Genomic DNA, 24,838 nt, shown 5'->3' with positions numbered 1-24,838 from the left:
TAGGTTACTATAAAATTGGGGATGTGCGCAACTGGATTCTCCCGTTAAACCTTAAATTTTCCAATTAGACTTTAAAAGTGTACAGTATTGCCTATACAGTGATGTGTCAGGGCATCCAATCTCAGCCCTGAACCAATGTTTAAGTGTATCAATTCACCTGGCATTTAAAGGGTTACATGTCTATCTGAAGCGTGTTTAGGTAATATGTACGCTTTAAAGATGTATTTTGAATAAAAGAGTTGTATATTTATTGTGCTTTGAATACTTCATTACAAAAGGGTGATGTCAGACCATGGTATAATTTGTATCCTATACAGTAACTTACATTTTTTAATCACATCTTAATATAGCTCCCTTTCCTTAGACAAAGCAGCTTCAACAATTATATTGCTTATTTTCTAGTAAAAATCAACTATCGGTAAAACATTTCCAAGAAATCTCTAATCCTTGTAAGCCAATACAGCTAATTTACACATATATAACACAATCCTTTTTTGAGTGGTTGGAAAATAGTTTAGACTATGGTTGAACCATTGAATGAACTTACACCAAGATAAACTTAAGCCCCATTGGGAAAAAAAAAAGGGGGGGGGGGGTTGTACAGAGTGGCTAACGTCACGTTTGTACACAATGCCAATATTCATACAACTGCGACTGCACGCCCCCCAATGTACCTTTGCAATGCCACTTGGTTTGAGATTTTTATAGCAGTAAGTGACAGGAAGTTTGGGGGACGTGATGGGGAATACTGGCGTAAATGCAGACGTGATACAGTGGTTTTTGAGGCTGTTCATTTGTTTTCAGCAGCGATCATGTATACAGAGAGAATTGGCGCCAGCTTCACTAATGCCACCTCCAGTCTGAGTATCCATATACGTACTCAGGGAGTTGAGGTTACTCATTATTGCATCGGTGCTGCTTCTATGTACTCAGTTGCTAAGGACATACGATGGCTCTGCGTGGCAGTTCCAATTGCTATGATTAGCAGTTCTGTAGCCTGAGAAAAATTGCAGCTGCGTCCAGCATGCGTGTACAAATGTGAATTAGACCCTGAGCTACCACACAAAGCAACAATACTACTATGAAATTCTATGGTAATTTGGATGTTTACAAGGTTAATTTTTCAGAAGGATCGATCACATAGCAAAACAGTCATAATTTGCTTTTTATTGTAATAAAACTGGCCTGATAGAAACTAATTTGTTCTTGGTCGCTATGAATTATAATAATTATACTTCTTTCTTCTATAGAGGCCATGCAGAACATAAAAACGTACCCAGCCAACCATATGGACTCTGCCATCTAAGTAGCTTCACACCTGTATTAACAGACTGTGGGGCTGATTCTGGTTGCGGCCCCCTGCCTCCGTTTCCCCTCGCAACCATGCAAAGAGATGTGTACCGAGGACACATCCTCTCACATGCCGCCACTGCAAGAGACCATCGAATGATTTCTCCTAGCTTCGCAAAAAAGCTGAACTGACTTTTATTTGTGGCCGCCCGCCCCTGGCAGTCATCGGCCTGCCCATGAGAATGCCCAGCGTGTTCATGGTGATGCCCATAGAATGCTGTGCGTTCCCATTGTGCAGTGCCACCACCGCCACCTTCCCTCCCCACTATGAATGGCTAGTGAGTAACTTGCCGCGGCGTTCGCAGTCAAGGATTGGGCAAACCTGACCAAATCGGGACAGGGGCCGAATTCTGATCATTATGCGTGATCCAGAATCGGTCCTTGTATGTTAAAAATCCAGATTGAAGAATACGAATGTAAGATGTATGAACATTTACAAACACTTGACAGAAAGTTCTAAAAACCTGTAAATGAACACCAAAATGCTGGCTGAGAGTACAAGCTATAGCCGTTCCTATGATCTGGCATAGAAAATGTGCTTTAAGCCTGGTTTAGGACTAATGAATATAAGGCTCCTCAATTTCATCTGTTAGGTTAAATGTAGTGTTTCAACAAAATATGTCCAGACACAATTTACTATAATCCCAGCAATTTAAAAACCATGTAGAGGTCTTCAGTGTGTGATTTGCTGCTAGGATGACAGAGATATCATAGTTCCATACTTTGTAAACAAAAAGCTCTGCGCCGTGTTGACTACATTAATCCCATTCCATTCCATTAGTCTTTAAGGGCTTGTTTACCAGACTATGAACTGGGGACAGACTTTTCTAGGACCACAGCAACTAATCAGCGGTTTATTTTGATCTGCCTAGAGCGGTTGTTGTGGTTTAATGCAGATTTTGCAGCTAAAAGTCACATTGGTAAGAGCACTTATGTCTTCTGATACCATTCTTTATATGTGCAGAAGCAATATATTTACGAAGCCATTCAACCTTACAGCAAGCAACCATGTTAAACAAACATTTTGCCTTTGAGGTCACTTACCAATTTTTTATTGTTGTGCGCACAAGAAAAAACCATATGTCATACACATTTCAATTAAGTATTTAATGCTTTGTGCCACACGTTTTAAGTTCTAGACAACCAATCAGCAGTTCAACAAAAGTTTTCTATGAAAAGTTACTTTGCACATTAAAATTATTGCAACATGTCAAGCTGAGGATACAGTTGAGATCATTTTGTACCATAATGTAAACATGGTTTCACAATAATCGTCCATTTTCTTTACAGTCCAAGTTTTCCTGACATTTACACCCAGGGGAAACAGCCATTTTGTCTGCTGAACCATGGTTTCAGGTGTAAATTTGTAAGCTGCAGCCTACAACATGGCTGCCGCTTTGGTGTGTAAACAATCAAAAACTGGTGGTAATAAATGGTCTTATTTACCTCAGTGCAGAAGTGTTTTTTAATTGCCAGGAGATTGTCAAATAAAACACAACATTTCCCACCACAAATTGAACATATATGTATATATACCTTTTAGTAATCCACTCAAAAAATAAAATCTATCAGTATCTCACTACATCACATTCAAAAAGTCAGATTCAGTTATTGACTTGAATTATCCCTTGCTTATCTGCCATCTTACACGTTAAAGAAATAACTGACTTAGCGCTGTGCAATTGATCAGTGTTTGCGGACACAACCATCTCCACTTCCAAGTGAACCTGTCATATAAAAAGGTGCTACCGATTTGTTAAAGTTATAAAAGACTGCAATAATTTCTATATCAAGAGGCAGCACTACAGATGTTAAAAAAAAAAACAGAAAGCTTAAAAGACTGTATGTACTTTTGAGGTAAAGGATTTGAAGAAAAAAAATTAAATGTTTTTTGTTGTTTTGCAAAAAAAAAAAAAATATATGAAAAACCCCACACCTATCTCCCAGATATTTTTAATGACCCAAAATTAATTTTTAGAACTATCTTAGGCTTAAAACTAATAGTTATCTGTCCAAAGTTTGAGCCTTGCAACATACAAAAAGAAGATCTAGTTATTGCGGAGTCTTTGACTCCTGGCCTTGTAGACCTCAATCAGCAGATCTTTAACATACTGGATCTCTCTTTCGATGGAATCAGACTTTTCCTTCAACTCCCTGTTGCGGACTTCCAGGATTTGACATTCATCATCCAGTGCGTCATATTCTGCACGTTTCCTCTGGCGGTAACGAAGAGCTGCTGTCTTGTTCTGGTCTCTCTTCTTCTGCTTGCGGTCACCTTTAGGCTGGCTTGAGCCAGAGCAGCTGGAGGCTGAAGTGGTGGGGCGGTCATAAGGTGTAGGCCTGTTCAGTTGTTTTGATTGTGCTGGCGGGTCAGTGGTGTCATTAATCACCATAAAATCCTGCTCATCATCTCTAGAGAAATCACTTGGAACATCTGTGTACAGATTCATAAGCTCGAGGCAGCCAGAATCTAATGTGTCCAGTGCCACGGGGGCAGAAGCTGCTGTGTCTGCAATGAAGGCCTGGAATTCTACAGCTCTACTAGCAAGCTGCTGGTCAGGTGTTGGATAGTGAAAGTGGACTCCATGAGAAGGAGGAGTGCTGGGGGCCACTTGATCTGGGGCCATTGGAAGCCTAGGGGAGAGGGACTCCTCCAGGAAGTAGTCTTCCATTTGCTCCAGCTCCTTCTTCAAAAGTGTGGCCATGATTTCCAGGTCCGGGGCTGGAGGACCTGGCATGGACGGATCCACCACCGCTGGCAGAAAACATGAAAAGTCCACCCTTTCTGTCATCCAGTCTGTGAATCCATCCCCTGGACAAACGAAATAAAAAAAAAAAACATGGAGGTTATAAAACACTATAGACTAAAACATTTAGCATGGTTAAGGAAATAGCTAGAACATCAAAGCCAACACATTTTAATGGGTCCCTCATTATCTATAGATTTACTTGATCCAGTGAATCCACTTACTCCCAACCCATATCTATTGTACCACATCCTGGTAATTCCTTCTACACTCCAGCAGACAAGCCTCACATACAGTATGAGTAAAAGCCTGCCTCAATGGGAGCAAGAACACCAATGGGCATTTCTTAACTTACTTGGGGTCTGATATTCCACCTGACCCTGCATGCAATATTTATAATTCATGGCCTCATACCAGGCATGTACAAAACTGTGGAGCTCCAGCTATTGTGAAACTACACATCCCAGCATGCCTTGCCATAGTTTTAGCATTCCCCAATAGCAAAACTGTGACAAGGCATGCTGGGACTTGTAGTTTCACAACAGCTGGAGGGTCATAGTTTGGACATGCCTGCTTTATGCTGTCGTGAATAGAGTTGGGAGTATTGACTAAATAAGATCACAGCAAAATACATTTACTGGAGGTAGTTTGTAAGTGACCAAATGTCTGCTGCACAATGTAAAACGTGACTTGCAACTGCACCTACTGTACATTTATATCAAGGGGTCTGGAGAGCATGGTGATAGCATACTGTACCTACCTAGGCATGTGGTAGTTGCACAACTGCTGGTCAAGATATCTGACCTGGGGTTGAGGAATGGGAGCAGCATTTACTAGCTTTTATTTTTCTGCAGAAGGAGGGGGATCATGGGGAAAATTATATTTTGCACCAACAGTATCCAGTTGGACTTTAAAAAAGGTGCCCATACACATTACAATTATTGTATACAATATTGCATAGGTTTTGCAATGCAATGAGATGAGATCTACAGATGGAGCCGGCCTGGTCTTTGCAGGGGAGGGCGGCAGAATCGCCAGCCGCCATCCCCCATCTGAACTGCGAAAGGGGACACGCGCGCACGAGATGCGCACGCGTCCCCTTCCGACGGCGCTTCCCCCGGCCGGGTCCCCACCGTCTCCCCGCTCCCCCCCTAACCGTGTCAGTCTCCCTGAAGCAGAGACGAACAGGGTTCCCGTCGCCCGTGCATGTGAGACGCGCGTGCGTGTGAGACGCACGCGCGTCTCAGTCAGATGGAGCGCCTCGCTGCTGCCGGATCGCCAGCGGAGACAATCTGGCGATTCGCCAGCAAGAGGGAGCCCGGCTCCATCTGTAGTACAAAAGGTATGTGCTGCACATACTTTTTGTACTAGATCTCATCTCATTGCATTGCAAAACCTATGCAATGCGATATTGTATACAATAATTGTAATGTGTATGGGCACCTTTAATGTAATAAAAACCATCACAAAAAAATCCAGATAAAATTTAAGCCATAAACATATTAAATGGAACAGTATTTTCAAATTAAAAAATGGAAATTTTATTATATGAAATGGGTGTTGGCAAAAAGATAGAAAGTTAAACTTGAGTTTCTGCTCCTCTGCCTTTGGCACATTTCAGGTTTGGCAAGGCCTCCAGGGAGAGCGGACGTATACTGGGCGGACCTTCTAAGTATAGTGGTGTATAAGCTAGACATTTTATTTATTAAATGAAACACTATTACATGTACCTGCCAGGCATCCTCCTTCAGCCCCGTGCATATGCACCCCATCCTCCATGTGCACTGGTAGATGTTCATAGTGATTTCCATGAGCAGGGATCTTCAGAAGATCAGCCCGCCAGTGCAGAGTGCTAACTGGCAACATCGACATCTCTAGGTCCAGATTTAAGGCCGCCAGGAGAGACATTTCCACCAGGGTTATTTCGATTCAGGCCGGAGAACTGTTCGGAAGCACGATTCCAGCTGGATGCAGCAGCGGAAGGCGCATAGGGGGTAAAAGACCTACAATGGAAAGACAAGAGGAGAGATTATTTGCTTTCATTTTTCAGGATCCTGTTTATAAAGTACGAATAGACCAGTGGTTTTTAAACCACACAGTTCACGTTTTTTAGGTCATCAGACAGCTGCACTCATTACTGACTGAATCATTTTAAAAAGATCCACAGGTGGAGCTAATTATTTCATTTGATTCTTTGAGGAGACCTGCAAAACATGCACTGTGTGTGGTCCCGAGGACCGACTTTGAAAACCTGTGCTCTAGAGCAGTGGTTCTCAACCTCAGTCCTCAAGGACCCGAAACAGGGCAAGTTTTCCAACTTGATATTTTAAAATGTCTGTGACTAATGAGTGCACCTGTTCACCTGCCAGGTGACCTGGAAAACGTGCACTGTTGGGGACCAAGGTTGAGAACCACTGCTCTAGAGCAATGGTTCTCAAACTCAGTCCAACGAAACCAAAACAAATAGTAAACAAAAGAGTTTACTATTTGTAACTGTAGCACTTAGGTCAGACAATTTGTGCATTTTGTAATGTCAGAGCAATTCCTGTTCTTTTGTGTGATGTTTTATTAGCTTCAATGGGAGTAAAATTCTCTTTGGTCAGAGCTCATAGAACAACGGTTTGCAGCTACTGAACAAAAAAATTCAGAAGCAATATTAAAGGCGAAATACACTTTCCCTTTGTCTCTACCTCCCTAGCCAGACTTTATACCAGATCTGCCCTTCTTAATAGTATTCAAATTGAGGTGTTGCTGATTATCAACACATTAATAAAAATGTAAAAAAAAAAAAAAAATACCCCCCCACCAAAACACACACACACACATTACAAAGCAGAAACAGTTGCAATCCTAATCAGCTAAACAACTTAAAACCTTTTTTTTTTTTTTTAAAGGTTTAAAACATTCTTGAAGCATTATGTACTGAACACAATATTTACATAACGATATCAATTATTGAGCATTTTTAAAAAGTCTTTACGCCCTGGCTTGCCAGAAGTGACTTAAGGGAAAGACTTTGCAACATTCTAGTTAGCATCTGTGTTTGTAACTACTAGCGACAAGTGAGAGGATCTAAAGATGGAATGTCATTTTTCCAGGAACATAGGGAACATGATACAGCTAACTATGTTTAACTGCGCTAGTTATTAAGTAACAGCTTCAATGCCAAGCTGTTTTCAACAGACTGGACAAAGTACATTGACGTAATGCATTAACAACATAAGTAAACTACGAAGGGTAATGCTGGGTACACACCAGGACGACTAGGGCCCGATCCCCACAATCTAGATCCAATTCCGATCAATTGGATGTAGATTGTGTGCTGATTGGGCCCTTTTCTGACCTGGTGTGGACCGATACTGATCCGATGCGCGGTCCCGCGGGTCGGTCGGTCGTTATTGAGATCCTACCTGCTGCAGGTAGGATCTCAATGACGACCATACAGCCGGGTGCGGGTCGCCATCGGATCGGACCCGCTCAAGGTGCACATCGTGAGCGGGTCGTGCCCCGCCGCGTCACCGTGAGCGGGTCGGACGAGACACTGACGACCCGCTCACGATATGCATCGTGAGCGGGTCGTCCTGGTGTGTACCCTACATAACTGCTCCAATTTAAGGGTGTGGGTTATAAGGCCTAAAGTCAATAGGTCAACATGAGTTCCACCGTTTTTGTTGTGTCTAAATCGACATGGACACTGTATTAGTGTACCGCAGCCCCTCGCCCCTCTATGGCCATTGGGATCGTAAAGTAAGAACAAGTTAAAAAAAAAAACAAAAAAAAAACCCTATTGCCTGTTGACAAATAGTTATCGACCTATTGGCCTAGACACTGTTGACAAATCAACCAGAACCACCAACTTAATCAATGGAGAGTCAATTACTGCTTTTTTTTTTTGCTGGCATCCAATTGCCATTTTATATGCAGCCTGTGGTGTAGCTGTATTAGAACACACACACACACACAGAGCTAAACATTAAGGTCCTGATTCTCAGTTGGGAGCATAGCACATAAAGCAAGTATCTTTGAATCTGGAAATCACCATGTGAGCAATTAATTTAATTGAGCGACTGCTAATCGGTATTAAGTGGCCTGAGCTCTCTAATTATTTTGAAAGATAAGCCAGCAGTAAAATATAGCGCCCAAGTTACCAGAAATTGGAAATTACCACCTGCAGTAGCATCACTTTACAAGGATTTAGGTTCACACCTCAGGAGGGCTCAAGCTGTAAGTGCAGCCTTGGAGCTAATCATGGGCAATAAATGGATAGCTCTGGCAACTTAACCCAGGAGCTAGAAGCACATGGCTAACTGAATGGTAACTTATGTGGCAATGCAAGTGCATTTTTATTTTTTTGCATGTATGCAAAATAATGTCTGGTTTTGCATGTGGCCCACAAATGGTGTAAAGCTTTATTTAGATCCTGCAATTTAGATGTGTGTGTAGGACCACCTATCCCAAATCTAGTGCACATTGTAAAAGCGCAACTTTGATTTTTGATTTTTTCTTTGCTCCCAACTTAGAATCAGTATCTTAAGGCCCATACACACTGTGCGATTTTGAGCTTAAAGTAAATCACTTTTACAGTTTCAGCTGCTTTCCGCGCAAAAGCCGCCCAATGTGTACAGCCTAGCGCTGATTCTCACTCCCGCATCATCGCCGGCCGCTGCTGCTTAACTGTTGGTATTAACATCCTGCTATGGAAAGCTGTCCACCCCCACCGGTGGAAAAACAAAACTGCTCAGTGTGTATGTGATTTTTAAGCCTAGCAATTATTTTGGCGTTATGACAGTGCATACTCGCAGGGCAAAAACACCCAGTGTGTATACACCATAAGACTTGCAATAAAATATTCTATCACTGTGCACCATCAACACCTGTCGCTTTTACGGTTTAAAAAAAATAATTACAAAATCCCTAGGGAAGTATTCTAGTCCATGAAAAACAACTGTAAATTAGCCCCCAAGGAGCAAAGCTGCTGCAGGTAAAACAACCTTATACAGAACAGTAAATATAGTAATATTACTTTCAAGCAGCAAATACTAGGTCAGATATAAGCAATATTATACCTGGATTTATTCCAGAAAAAAAAGTATTTGAACTTTTCTGAATCCTGCAGTAATTCCATGTGTATCAGATATACAGGGTGAAATTTAATAGGAGAGATTCAGAAAGAGAAAGATTTGGTACCAAATCTCCTGTTTGTGGCAATCAGTGGAAAATCAGTTTGCGTTTGTAGTCTAAATGATTGCTGCTTTAAAAAAAAAAAAAAATCTCTCACCCGATTACATTTCACCCTCAGTGTGAATGTGTATTGTTGGCTTACTTTCAGGACTGGGCCTCAATAAAGGAATATAAATTGACATGCCGAACAGGGCTTTCATATTATAGAAGCAAAATATTTATTGATTAAAATATATAGGGGGGGTATTTATCCAGAAGGAATTCAAATTGTGAGAGATAAAAGTACTAACCAATCAGCTTCTTTCTTACATGTTACAGGCGTTGTTTGGAAAAAATAATTGTTAGGGGCTGATTGGTTGTCACTTATCTCCCACCATTTTCTATCTCGTCAAGCTTTGAGAAATACTCCCCAATGACATGTAGAAACTTTACAATATCACAGTGTCACCTGCTTGCAGCAGACTTAAGCTGTGTACACACGGTGTCATTTGGTCGCTGAGCGATTTTGGCTTAAATTCGCTCAGTGTGCAGTTTTCATCAGCGACCAGCAATTTTGGCTAAAAATTGCAAGCTATTCTGTCTCTACGTCCTTTTGACTAGAAATCGCTGGTCGCTGGTGCACAGTGCATTGTGCACCAGCGACCTGCGATTTTTAGCCATAATCAGAGAAGCATGCTCCTGTGACCAGCGACCATGCAGGGCTGGCAGCGTGAGCGTGCTCCCTGTGATTTATCTCCCACAGCACATGAAATCACTGGCAATACGGTCGCGCAGCGATCATACTGCCAGCGATATGTGCTGAAATCGCCTCCCGTGTGTACACAGCTTTAGTGCTCTTTCTTTCCAACTAAATAACTAAGGAAACACTGTGTGACCCAAATATGTACTCCTTGGTGCATACCCCTAATTAGTGCAATTTCTTTGTTATAATAACTCCAGCAGCTGCCCTGGAGATCTGATTGACTGGTGTCACATATACAAAATGATAATCAGCTCACAATACCGAGGGTACGAAACAACTATAATAATAGCAGTATAAAAAGAAATAAGAGGATGAAAGGGCTTGCTGTAACTAGTGGTTCCACAGAAGTTGGAGAGCTACAAATTGTCTTCCTCTAATCTATTTTTAATAAAGTAAACTAAAAAAAAAAGTGGTACTTGTGTAGTTTCACAGCGCCAGCATGACGCCGTGCTACTTCCGGGTTCTACGCTCGCCACAAACTATGTTAAAAAAAGTAACTTAACTCCAGTTGATTTTAAATAGCTTGGCGAGCGTAGCGAGCCACCGAGCCCGCAGCGTGGGCGAGCGAAGCGAGCCCCGCAAGGGGACTCAGACGCACGGCGCCAGTATGGAACTACACAAGTACCAAAAAAGTAAATACTTGGGTACTTGTTTCCTAGCACGGCCACACCGATTTACATCGGGGTGGTCGTGTCGGAAAAATCGGGTCGATCGCATCGCATGCGATTTGGTCGCATGCGATGCGATCGTCGCGACCGACCGATTTTGGACCCGATTTTTTTTTTTAATTAAATGTAAATCGGGTCCCTGGGACCCGATTTTACATTGGATTCAATGTAAAATATTCCCAACCCCCCCAAATGTCACGGCGTACACCCCACCCCACGATAGACGCCAACCCGAAGCGTGGCGAGCGCAGCGAGCCCGCGAGGGGCGGCGGTGCGCGTCCTCCGACCTTTTCATTCCCCTACTATCCACGTCGGCGTGGAGTTGAGAATAGAATAGTGTGGCGAGCCCGAAGCGTGGCGAGCGCAGCGAGCCCCGCGAGGGGACGCGGATACCTTCACAGGTAAACGCGTCCCTTCGCGGACTTCACAGGTGTCCGAGTCGCCACGGACACCTGTGAAGGGGACGCGTATAACTGTGAAGGTATCCGCGTCCCCTCGCGGGGCTCTCTGCGCTCGCCACGCTTCGGGCTCGGTGGCTCGCTGCGCTCGCCACACTATTCTATTCTCAACTCCACGCCGACGTGGATAGTAGGGGAATGAAAAAGTCGGAGGACGCGCACCGCCGCCGCTCGCCACGCTTCGGGTTGGCGTCTATCGTGGGGTGACGACGGGGACATCTAAAATGTGAAATGGGTCATATTGGCCCATTTCACATTTTTTTAGGATTTCAATGTTAAAAAATCTTTTAACATTGAAGCCTATGTAAAAATCGGGGGCATCGCGTCGGGACCTATGTTAATGGTCCCGACCGACGCGATGCCCCCGATATTTTACCTTTCCCGACACGATTTCAATGTTAAAATATTTTTTAACATTGAAGCCTATGGGGAAATCGCGGGCATCGCATCGGTCGCGTCGGGACCATTGTTTACGGTCCCGACCGACGCGATGCCCCCGATATTTTATCCTAGCCGGCCAAATGGACCTGATTTCAAAGGAAATCGGGTCCATCTTATGGATCGTGTACCTTAACTAAAGGTACACGATCCATAAGATTTGTGGCCGTGCTAGGAAACAAGTACCAATACTTGCATTATTTTTGGAGAAGCTTTATGGTGCTAAACCTTTAGAAACCCACAGAGACAGCTTCTATATTTTATAATAATACGGGGACGATTCATCACTTTATGTGCCATTTTCACACGAGATACATTTTCCCCGCTCTGCAGATAGGTGTACGACACAAGTATCGGATGAGATACATTGCAGTTGCTAAAAAGCACCCACCATGTGCCGCTGATGGCTGCATGTACAAGTTATCTTGCTGCAGCCCATCCGACCTCCGACTCCGGTCCGAGGCATACGGGACCACGCATCGGATGTCATACATATGATTTGGCCAAGAATTTAATTCCTAGGCAATTCATTTCCATGATGGACACTTTTTTAAATCGGCTTCTCCACCAAGTGACAGGTGTGATGCAGTTATGGCACGCCTGGCCCTAGTATCCAACATGTACAGAACATAGTACATTTTGCACTCCATATACACAGCTTTGCGATGTTGATGCGTGCCACTGCGGAGTCGACATTGCAAGAAATAAAAAATGACTGTGCAGGCAACTCAAGAAAGTTTACAGTCTATAGTAAATTACAGTCAAAATTGTACACAGCCAGAAGTACATAGGGCCTTATTCAGACCTTAATGCTGCACTGTGGAACTTTAGAGCCCAGCAATCAGGTACACGCTCCTGCCAGAGTGTCTCCATGCCCCTGTGCATGGCTGCAAATGCGTTTGCAGCCTTACAAAGAGGGAAATTAATTTGGAAACACTCATCATTGAATGGTTTCCACCCCATGTGCAGCCACCGAGTAAGTCTAGACTTACTCTGCGATGACCAAGGGAAGTTCGAGGCCACTAACGACGTCAGCAGCCCTCCCTCCCGATGGCTGGGTGCCAGCTGCATTTTCCAGGAAACTCACAGAAAATGCCAGGGTGCCGTCCACAAACGCCGGTCGCCTGTCAATCCACTTGCGCAATGGCTGGTCATCTCTGGCTTTGTTCACAGGGGGATGCCATGCACTAGATAAATCGACAGGGCTTCAAATTCGCAGCCCTGCGAATAGGTCTGAATCGGGCCCATAGTCAAAATTGCACAGTGCGTATAGTCATTATTGGTGGATCTGGCCTCTGGGGCAAAAATCACACCATGTGTATGCATCTTAAGGATAAAACAATCTGCGATGCGCATGGGAATTGACCCCTTATGGTCTGTGATTGTATGCATCGGCACATTGAATCTGTTATGTGATACTTGAAATTTGGGGAATTTTGACCTTCATTTTCAATCAATTAAACTCAATCAAGGAGTGTTACCAAGGGAAGTACTTTATTTCTTCATCTAGCAGCCCATGCCACAGATGATTTTTGTTCCGAATCTGCTGGGTTTTGGGACACCTGGGGTCATCTCTACAAAGTGTTTTGTGTATCAGTGGAACATATGTGCGCGCGCGCGCACACACACACACACACACACACACACACACGACATTCCACAGAAAAGCACCAGACTTTTAAACAGTTATCTCATGTAACTGTGCAATATCCTGCACTTTAAGGTCCACTGGGGCAGATGTATGAAGCCTTAACAAGAGATAAATGCAAGTGTGATAAGGAGAGATAAACCTCCAGCCAATCAGCTACTTACTGACTTTTTTCAAACACAGCCTGTAACATGGCAGTTGGCAGGTGATTGGCTGGACGTTTATCTCTCCTTATCACACTTGAATTTATCTCTTGTTAAGGCTTAATACATCTGCCCACTGTCTTGTACCAGAATTCCCCAGGCAAGGAAAAAGTTGCATGATGCTAAGCAGGTAGGCAGGGTCATATATCAGTGACATAAAAATAGTTGGCATCCGTGTTATGGACACGACTGACGTCAGTAAAAGTAAAGGATTTCAATAGTGAGCAAATGTATATTACATACTGTATACAGCAATAGGAATGCACCTAGTGGTCACATGACTAATTATAAAGTATCATGTGAGTTACAGGAGTGTTCTACACAATGAAGTGGTTTGCTTTATTGTTTATCCTTTACAAGTAATGTTATAAAGATTTGTCTACAATGAAAGGTACAACATATTACCTAGACCAGGGGTCCTCAAACTATTTTGCATCAGACAATAAAAATAATTACGAGACCCCAGCAAGTTACTGCAGAAGGTCATCACATCACATGTGTAGTCAGCAGACAGCACATACATGGCAGCATTGTGGAGGCACAACATGATGGGAGGAGTCTAAAATAACAGACAATTCAACAGATCTTTCAGACTCCTTGAATCATTGATTGAGATTACAAAAAAAGTCATCAGCCTGATGGTCAGCAACATGGAGTCGCGACCCCATGCTGAGAAGGTCAGGACCCACTTTGGGGTCAGGACCCACAGTTTGAGAACCACTGAACTAAACGTCCCCCCATCCCATTGATTGTACAAAGTTTGCTAGTTCAGACATGTTCTGCCCATTTGCAGCCATAAATGTATCCAAATATAAATATTTCAATTACCAACACGTCAGAGTACTTTCCTGCTGAGCAAGGACTCTAAATGCTTCTGCAGCCATTTTCCTGTCTAAAGTGACAGGCAATATTCAATTGTTTGTTCCTGCCAATAAGCAAGAGTGTCGCAGGCGCCTATTACTTATAGTGCACTAGAAACTACAGACCATGCTGAATTTGGGCACCCAAAAGATTGAATCTGTGGATTTCTGCTCACCACCTCAGGTGCTAGCAGAAAAAATGGACAACAACGGAACTTGCCCCCAAACATTTGAATATCGTCATGTCACCTAAGACCTGCGGCCATGCAAAATTGAATTATATAAAGCACGTGACGTACGATACATTGGATACTCCTACTTAATACATATAGACCAATATCATTGGAGTACAGTAAATGTCAATAAAATAAGTGAATATAAAAGACGCAGGTCTCTTTGGCTGTCATATCTGAGAGTAACCTGATAAATTCACTCTCCAGAGACCTTCTCTAATCCAAGACAAACAACAGTAAATTAATCCACCCGGGGATGAGCTTCTGTTGATGATTTAGGCAGAGAACAATACATAAAGTATTGTTACTATGATCGGTATTTATCAAAGCTTGAGGAGAGAAAATTGTGGGAGATAAAGTACCAACCAACACGCAACTGTGATTTTTTTCCATTTTTGTTTTGTGATCTAGATTGTTCTTAGAAGAGACTCAATAACGCCAATGGCCAACTTGCACAACTGTAATGCCACAGATGAAGCATACTCTCTTAGGATGCAGAGCTGACAATCACCTACATAACAATAATACAAGGTCTGCTTCCCATGGGGTAGTTGAGCAGCTGTGAGGGTGATTGACAAGAAATCTACACCATAATGTCACTAATTATTACAATAATACAGGCCTGCCGACATCTGTTCCAGTTCACACCTGGTTTCTTGTACACTGCTATAATAAACCAAATGGGAGGACTTCAGGGTATTACCATATTATTAGCACACACAAGGCAGGTATCTTTCTGTATCAAGTATCAACTATCGGACTCAACGAAACTACTTTTATTGCAAATTCTACAAAAAATAGATTATCTACTGTTGTAGAACAGTTGTTCAGTTTTTTGGAGAAACAAACAGCTAGGAGCTTATTGGTTTGTACTTTATCTCTCATCATTGTACCTCTCTTCAAGCATTACTAAATACCCTCTAAGGTGTTAAGGCCCCATACACTAGTGTCATTTGGGCCCTTTTTCACATGATTTTGATGCATCGGGATGATAAATCGTGTGAAAAGCATCATATCTTATGTCTTTTACTTCTGATTCCATTTCTATGTGCAGCCCTGCAGTCATCAGATCTACAGATTAGCATGCGGCAATAAGGTTACATCGTATCCCACAGCAGTGAATGGGATTGCATGCGATACATTGTACGCAAAGCGCCCACATACAATGTATCATATGCAATCTGACAGGGAGTTGCCAAGGTATCGCATGCAAGGCTACCAATGCAATCTACTGTACTTGGTGCTTGTTGGCATAGGAGAAACAGGTGAGGTAGTGTGCACATGTCAGCAGGTACCAACATGTGAATAGCGTACTAGCATTCTGCAAGTGCACACAAAGAGATTTATTTAATGCACAGAGAAAGTGACTGTTATGCAATAAATACAAGCTACAGATGTTCTATAGAACCAGGTGCAGGCAGGCGGGTGAATACACCATAGCCCCGCCCGCATCACAGGCCACGCCCCCTTCCCTGACAGCCTGTCATTGCTGACAGGTAGCACAAGCTCAAACTACTCACATTAAGCCAAACTTAAAGTACAATGGCAAATAAATAAAAATATAATCCGCTTCACCTATTTTAATTGCCGTGACACCCTGCCTAGGACATTATACATAGCAAAGACTGAGGCATACACTTTTTGCACCGCACATAAAATGCAAACCCGTGTCCATACAAGAATATACGTTGCAGAATAAAGTCAACAGCTTGTTGCAACAGTCACTGGGGTACAAACAATAAAAGCTTAATACTTACGTCATCTTTGCGGTTGTTTTGTTATTGCAGCACAAGTGCAATTGCACACTTGTTTTGTGATCTTGCAAGTCTAGAAAGCCATGGTGATCCTGCAGAAGAGCGGTGCCGGTCTGTAACTATCTCTATATCTGTACTGCTGCTGTGCTGAGGATGATATGGCTCTGAAAATACGTAGTGGAAACTTGTATACTGTCACACCATGTTACATCACCGCAACCCTGGTATCCCTCCGCCCGCACCACACACCTCAGCCGACATGGAGAGACATGTCTCAGCGCAAGTAGCAGAAGAACTGACAGCGTTCTAATCCCACCAAGCGCCCGTGGGTTTGGGGATGTTGTTGGTTTTCAGCCCATAAAGTAGTTTTACTGTTATCAGCACGGATTTATAGGGACTATTTTCTCTCGGAGGGAGAATACGGTGACAGGCGGAGAGATTGCAGCAGAGTTGCATCAGCCTGGACAGGAGGCGCCGCGGTCCCGACTACTCCCCCAGGTCACTGAGGGTGTCAGAGAGCCGGCCCCTGATTGGCTGCTGCCTGGCATGCTGCTGGGCTGATACAGTGCTGCTGCTATTATCAGTTATCACTGTGTATGTGTGTGTGAGAGGGAGAGAGCAGGCAAGGAGGTCATGTGACCAATTTGGAATGCAATCGTGATAACTTCATTTCTGCTCTTGACAAGTTGTTAATGGTGTTTTTCTATTTTCCCTGCAGCTTGAGCAGGTGGCTTCTCTCTGCACTATTACACCCATCTTTTCCGATCACCATAGCAGCCTACAAAATTTTCACAATGTTGACAGGGAACACGTGGATTGTAAAGTATAAAAAAGTCATAAAAACTGAAATAAATTGTAAAAAACATGTCAACATTTTCTTGTGTCGATCATTGTCACGTCGACCTTTTGTCAATGTTGACCTTTTACATGTAGACTTTTTTGTGTCAATCTAATTCATGTCAGCCTTTAGGTGGTGGCCTATTGACTGCCTATCTAGACACTGTACCTTTCAACCACTTCCCTGCTTCCTTATGTACTAAGGACTGAACGAAACAGATTCCTGGTAGTTGGCAAAACCCGGAATGGAGGGGCGGAGTCTAAACTCACCAGGAACCTCTGAACGGACTTTGCCGCATCCGTTGAGCAGGTTGCTGCCCTCCACATGGGTCACCGGATACTGTATCTTTATTATGGAGCAAGAACAAGGTAGTTCAGAGATGGTAAGCTGGGTACTATACTGACTAATGCTAGACTGGAGGGTAGACTGGTGAATGATGTGGATGTCGCTGACCTGGGCATGAGCCAGAGATCCCAGATATATTGGAATCAGGGTATACTCCAGACGAGCCAGACCTGAATCCAGCAGGGGAATACTGGACCGGAGGAATCATCAGGGGACTGGACCAGGATTAGAGTGGAGCAATGGAACTGGAGGATTTTCCAGAAAACTGGACTGGGATTGGAGAGGAGCAACAGAACCGGAGGATTTACCAGATAACTGGACCGAAGAATGGAATGAGGTAACGGAACCGGAGGACCCGCAGCGAAATAGCAGACAAAGGGCCTTATTCTAGTTCACTCTTAGAGGCAAATTCCTTCTTAGCTGGACAAAACCATGTGCACTGCAGGGGGGCAGATGTTACATGTGCAGAGACATTTAGCTTTGGGTGAGTTATTTTGTTTCTGTGCAGGTAAAATACTGACTGCTTTATTTTTACATTGCAATATAGATCTCACTTTGAAGAAAAACCACACCCAAATCTAATTCTCTCTGCACAAGTTACATCTGCTCCACCTGCAGTGCACATGGTTTTGTCCAGCTAAGAAGGAATTTGCCTCTAAGAGTGAACTAGAATAAGGCCCAAAGTGCCTGATGGCCACGGTGAGGAGCTAAGAACTGACAGCACAGCTGGACTGAAAATGAAGTTGCACCAGCAACTGAGCCTTCTTGGACCCTTTCCGAAATACCTACCCCTGCCTGTGGATTGGTTCAAGCAGGGGGAACAATCTTTGAATAGAAAGACCCTAATCGAGAGAGGAGACAGGGAGAACCTGCGAGAGTGAGCACTGCCGATCTCCCAGCCTGATGGGTGTGAGCATTGGAGGAAGACCGCGAGCGTTCGGTCGTGTAAGTCTCAGGATCCCCGCTGTGCACTGTGCCAGACTGACACCTTTGAAGAATGTTTCCTTGCTGCACTTTGGTAATACCCTTGGTACTGTATATTGGAATAGTTTCTGTTATGTCCCCCTTTTCCTTTCCCTGCTTCAAACTATACATGTTACGATCTTTTAGTCTTTCCAGGTAAGTTCTGTGGTGTAGGCCATGCATCATTGTAGTTGCCCTTTTTTGTACACCCTCGCAAATTTACTAAGATCGAATGGGTACAAATGCACCCATTCGATCTTAACTACGGCCATTATCAGCCATTTGGCTGATTTACTATCAGCCGAATTTGGCTCAAGTGCCATTTTTATAAACGGCAACTTCAGCCGAATTCAGGTTTACTAATGAGTACACCATCAATAGAACTCAGCCCAATATGGCGATAAGTTCTATGGTGTGTTCATCTATGAATTCTGAAGAAAGTATGAATGAAAAATACTCCATCAGTAAGATCCATTCAGGCTTCTTTGTGTAAAAATAAGAAAAATAAATAAAAAAAACTGCGTGGGGTTCCCCCAAAAGCACTCCCAGCCCAGAGCTCTTTGAGCCAGTGCTGGTTGCAGAAATACAGGGAGAAAATGGACTCCTCCTTTTTTCTATAACCAGCACCGGGCTCTTGGCCTGTCCTGGTTCCCAAAGTACAGGGGACAAAAGGAGTAGGGGGTCAGGTTTTCAGAAACCAGCACCAGCTCAAACAGCCCACAGAAGGTGGGACACTTACATATGGTCCTGTGGCCAAATCATTACCTCTGTGACTGAAGCCCGAGTCTATCCCTGGAGCCCCTGGGTGGTAGGCGCAGGGCTGATAATGTAAAATTAAAGGGTTAAAAAAGGACATAAATAGAGAGCTATGCTTGACTGACGGGGTGCCCCGGAGGGGACATCTTTATTGGGTGGTCCCTACTCCCCCAGGGACCCAGGCAGGGATGAACAGCCCCAGAGGTAATGTTTTTGCCATGGGACCTTACATAATAAGTGTCACCTGGCTGTGGCATTACACCCATAGCTGTTTGAGCCCAGTGCTGTTTCCAAAATACTCCTTTGGTCACCTGTATTTTAGGAACCAGGACTGGGCCAAGAGCAGACAGCGATCTGCTTTCCGCTCAAAACTGACTAGTGGGTATGAACCTTTAGACATGTTGAGGAAGAGATATCAGAGATACAAGTGAGGAGAGAGGTCAAGGGAGGAAAGGTAGATCTGAGTATCATCAGCATAGAGATGTTATTAGTGATCAAACTCACCCAAAGAGGACCTATAGAGGGAGATTAAGGTCCAAGAACAGAACCTTGACGGACACCTACTGCTAGTGGAATGGGGGAAGTGAAGTAATTAGAAGAGACAGAAGGAGAGGGCAATATCACACATACCAGGAGAGGGCAATATCACACATACCAGGAGAGGGCAATATCACACATACCAAGGGAGTGAAGGACTTTCAGTAGTAGAGGGGTGGTTCACAATTTTAAAAGCATCAAAGAGGTTGAGAAAAATAATCAGAGAGTAGTAACCCCTGGATTTGGCAGTAAGGAAGCAGAGGCGGATTTAGCCCTCATGGGGCCCTAGGCAAGATACTGTTTTGGGGTCCTTTCCTTCAAACAATACTTATTATTACATTTTTGTTGCTAATTTGAGGTGGCATTAATAGAGTACCTTGTCACATGTACATACTACCAATAAATGCTCCACTGCGTGAACATAGGCATTGCGTAAAAATCTGAATCAGGTTCTAGGTATTTTGGAAGTATGCTTTAATACCTGTGTCAGTAAACGGACTGTCCACATACAGGGGATGAAACCATTTTAAGTGTCTAAAGGTGCCCATAGACGGTCCATTTATTGGATCCATTCGGTACTTAAATAGTACACATCGCATCGCATCACATTGTGCATGCGCTGCGATGCGATGACAAGCTAGTACAAAAAGTAGGTGCAGCACCTACTTTTTGTACTGTACGATGAGATGCGCGGGAGCGCGCATCTCAAAGTACAAAACGGACGGACCGGGAACGGACCGTCTATGGGCACCTTAAGTTTGGCAGGTTTGATGTCATAAAGTCATGCAGTAGTCATGTAATGCTCCTCTGACAGCGCTTTGGATGGCCAGGATATCTTTATGGGGCCCATTGGGACTTGCTAAGCCCTAGGCAGGTGCATAGATTGCCTTGTGGAAAATCTGCCTTTTTATGAGGTCAGTTTCAGTGGAGGGGAAAGCAGACAGACGTAAAAGGGTCAAGAATGAGTGAGAGGAAAGAAAGGCTGTAAGATGGTTGTAAACATTATGCTCAAGGAGTTTGAAAGCAAAAGGAGATGGATTTGGAAGGGTTAAACCCACCTCATGTAGGGGTGGGTTAACAAGGCCGTTGCCCAAAGCGCTGTAGCCTGAAATGGTGCAGCCGCCACCATCAAGACCTTTCGTCTCTGCTTCATTCCGCCTCCAAATTTGGTCCATGCAACTGCAGTTGCCTCTTCTTGCCAATATACCCAGTGGCTCTCCATGGCTCTTCTGCACACATGCAACTCCATCTTTCCAGGGCTAGAGTCCTGTCTGCCGGGATCCTGTACATAAGTATACTGGGCAGGTTAGAATAAGGCCGGGGAAGGGGCGGTTAGGTTTAGGGTTATGCTGTGGGGAGAGAAGGTTAAGTGGGGCAGGGGAAACCTAAGGTCTCAGCTTTATCAAGGTGATCAATAAAGCTGAGACTAGTGAAACGCGTCGGTGCCCCATTTGTGCTATATCCTACCCACCGCCACTCTGCCAAGCTTCTGAAAACTTTTTTGAACCCATTGGGCCTGGAACTAAATTGGAGGAGGACTTTTTCACCAGAGCCAAGGGACCTACCCGGAATTAATTAACTTTGGGAGGAATGCCACCTCTCTAAAACCGGTGAAATTTGGTAACTCGCTTCCCTGCCACTTGTGGATTACAATCATTCCTCCTTATATCAAGGTGCCCAGTAGGGGCGGACATCATTTCCATCTCCATCCAAGGCTAACGAGTGACTATATCATTTGGATACATGCACACCTCCTTTATAAGTAATATTGTCATGACAATTGTCTATTATTTATAATTTATTAATTTTTAATTATATTGTTTTAATATATTAAACCTTTTAATCTTGAACACTGCACAGTATTTTTTTAGCGCAGCAACACCCATCTTCTTTTTCATGTGTCGTGTCGACCTTCAATGTAGGGCATAGGTCGACATGGACACCACATAATTGTACTGTGTCCCCTTGCACGGCTCATTGCGCTTGCCATTCTCTCTATGGGCGGGATGTACTAAAGGGAAAATGCGGTAAAACCCCCGTTTTACCGCATTTTCCTATGTACTATCACCGGTTTGCCCCGTTTTCGCAGGCCAGGGTACCCTATAGAAGCCTATGGGCTTCTTTCGCCGCCCGACGTACGCCGTCCGCGCGCCGCCCCCCCCCCCCCCCCGTCCTCCTTTAACCTCCTCCTCCTCCCCCTGGTGTGACAGCCGGGAGGACATCCGGCTTCAGGGGGGAGGAGGAGATGCAGGGGGACGCTGGCAGCCGCCGGGAGGTGACGGAGACCCCCGCAGCCCACATCACAGGTATCGCGGGGGTCTCCGTTACCGCAGCCCGATGCTGGCCGCATATGTTAGTACATATGCGGTAGCATCGCGGCGGCTGCCGTGCGAAGGGCGGGGATGTATGTTGATACATCCCGCCCTATGTCCACTGGGATGGTAAAGTATGAACAAGTCGTTTAAAACAAAAAAAAATTGAAAATTTTGTGTTGACCATGTTACTGTCGACCACGTTCCCGTCAACCTTTTGCTTCCATCGATCTTCTGTTACTGTCAATCTAGTTGCTGTCAAGTAAGTTTAGACAACACAAGTGGTCAACAACGTGCTTGTCCATCTAGACAATACTTATCTGTTGACCGGATACAGTTTTCAAAAGTAGTATGGTCTGTAATGATGACATAGGGAAGCTCATCAGGCAGTGTGCATGTGAACACCAGGAGGGAAACTTATGGGATTTTTTTTTTTAAGCCACTGCTGTTACTCTTTTCCTCTCCTTCCAATCAGTCTCATAGTAGGAAATGTTTAATGCACCTGCCCAGTTGCTGAGTCACAGCTAGCTGTGCATTCCTGTACAGATAGGAACAAGGTGAAAGTTCTCTCTGTAAGTATAGCATTATGGACAGACATGCTCACTGTGCTGCGAGTATTATGAGCTCAGCGAGCAGGTAAATGCTGCCCTGCCGAGCTCCCCTACCCCGCCTCTGTGCACGGCTGTGAGCGCATTCGCAGCTGTGTACACAGAGGAAAAATCACCCACCATTAAATGATTTCCCCCCTGCTCGCAAGCGCAGATTAAGTCTAGACTCACTCAGTCCTACAAAGGCCGTAGGGAGAAGGAGGCCGCTGCTGACGTCAGCTGCCTTCCCTACCAATGGCCGTGGAAAGACTGCGTTTTCCAGAACACTCATGGAAAATGCCGGTATTACGCCCCCAAATGCCCGGCACCTGGCAATCACCTTTGTGAGTGCAGATCACCTGATCATAGTCCAGCCGGCAATCCTGCAGAGCATTTGAGTTTTAGTAGTAGAGTTGCTTACCTCCCAACTCATACCCTCCAACATGACCCATTGCATTCAGTACACAATGCTCTGTTCCTGGACTTCCCTCTTAATGTATGATTGCCATCAACCTGTGTGGAACTAGGTAATTGACGAGAAGGGTGTTTCAACTCAAGTGACGACACTCATACATTAAGAGGGAAGTCCAGGAGCAGAGCATTGTGTACCGAATGCAATGGGTCATGTTGGAGGGTATGCCAACTGTCCTGATTTTTGCAGGACAGTCCTGCTTTTTTGGGACTGTCCTGTGTCCCACCCATGGACAGCAGTGTCCCGCGGTGGAGTGGCAGTCATGCATAATTTTCGGGAGCACGTGGCATGCATGAAGGCCTGTTCCAGCTGTTTCAAAGAGGTATAGAATTGATATAGATAGTGGCAGGTGCTCAATTAGCTTAGTAATACCATTCAGGTGCATGGAAAGGAGGGGTAATACTGAGTAAGTAAAATAAAAAAAGTTTTTTTACTTACTAGGTATAGCATTGAGCCTTGTGGAAGCAGAAAAATGAAGGAGAATATTTTGTGCCACATTGAGGTCCTGAAAACTGAGTCTTCAATGTTAAGGGAGGTTTGGCTTTACCAGCAGTCTAATGCAGCTGGTGAAGGGAAGAATTGTTTTTATGAGTGATCTCTGATAACGTCAAGCTAATGCCATAGGTTGCAATGAAAAGCAGGCATTTCACAGCTTAATACATCAATTATAGATGGCTATGAGGATGGCGGTCAGGGCCAGTGGGGCGGATGGAGATGCAGCTCCAGGCCTCCACATAAAAATAGGCCTCTTATCATGACAGCATGATGGTCACCAGCTGGCCACGTCACGGTTGGCCATAAATTAAAAGTATTAAGGCCCATACACACTGGGCGACTATGAGCTGAAAGGAGCTCAGTTTACTCGTCTGAGTTGCTTTTCAGCTCAAAAGCCGCCCAGCGTGTACGGGGGCAGCGATGAGCGGTAAGCGTTGATCTGCGCTCCCACATCCTCACTGGCCCGGCTGGTATTAACAGCAGATGAGCGGCGGAGTGGACGACTTTCCATAGAGTCCTTCACCCTGGGTAAAATCGGTAAAACGGGTGAAAATACTGGCTGTGTATGCACTAAACATTTCTTAGATCAGCGATTTTCCCCATCATCATTATCCATACATGCTGGACAAAAATCCCCAGTGTATATGGACCTTAACAGTTACATTTCTATTTTCCACACAAATGAATGCAATTTTTGTACTTTTATATTTAGCGAGACACTGGGGCTTATACAGTAGTGACTGGTTTCTACATGCCTACTGTACATGCAATTGTGCCACATGTTGAAATATCTACATTACATATCAATATACTTCTATATTTAATATATGTGTCTCCATACATTTAGGGCCTGTTTCGAACCACCACCCAGTCAGATAGAAAACCCACCCAGTGTAAAACACATCCAGTGTAAATTTGCAAGTGAATTGGGAATGGATCTCTAACCAATATCCACTTGCAAATCATTATGCTACTCCAGAACCATCTAAAGGTTTTTGCAGTTTGTGCAAATGTGAGTAGCTCCGACTCTTCCACTAGCCTGCGACTGAGACAGGCTGGGCGGCACCATCACAGACCTTTGGGCTTGGGCACCCCTGCATTTTTTCTGACACTCCTAGAGAACAGCAAGTCTACACCCACAAATGCAGGCTTCCTGTCAGTCATATTGCAAGGGGATCGTTTACGTCCCATTCACATTTTCTTTCGCCAGTCTCATGCATAAGTAGGCACGCATACGCGGTCATTTGATGA

At 44.2% G+C, this 24,838-nt stretch overlaps 1 protein-coding gene across 1 annotated transcript; it reads right to left on the bottom strand.

Moving 5' to 3' along the window:
- Positions 1–596: 596 nt before the first annotated feature.
- ATF5 (activating transcription factor 5) lies at positions 597–16,499 on the bottom strand. Its single transcript, XM_083146551.1, has 3 exons — positions 16,286–16,499; positions 5,828–6,100; positions 597–4,162 (listed from the first exon to the last, which is right to left on the bottom strand). Exons 2-3 carry the CDS (start codon positions 6,003–6,005, stop codon positions 3,399–3,401), a joined length of 942 nt encoding a protein of 313 aa, XP_083002677.1. The 5' UTR covers positions 6,006–6,100; positions 16,286–16,499; the 3' UTR covers positions 597–3,398.
- Positions 16,500–24,838: the final 8,339 nt, after the last annotated feature.

Source organism: Crinia signifera, chromosome 6, assembly GCF_055691185.1.
Source record: "Crinia signifera chromosome 6, ASM5569118v1, whole genome shotgun sequence".
Lineage (NCBI taxonomy): Eukaryota > Metazoa > Chordata > Amphibia > Anura > Myobatrachidae > Crinia > Crinia signifera.
This window is presented reverse-complemented; position numbering and strand designations above follow the sequence as displayed.

What these genes read in the sequence shown, in the direction of transcription:
- ATF5 (XM_083146551.1), bottom strand. Translation starts at nt 6,005, where the DNA reads ATGTCTCTCCTGGCGGCCTTAAATCTGGACCTAGAGATGTCGATGTTG. An exon ending in TGAAGGAGGATGCCTGGCAG is followed by an intron (nt 4,163 to 5,827) that starts GTACATGTAATA and finishes TCGTTTGTCCAG; the next exon opens with GGGATGGATTCACAGACTGG.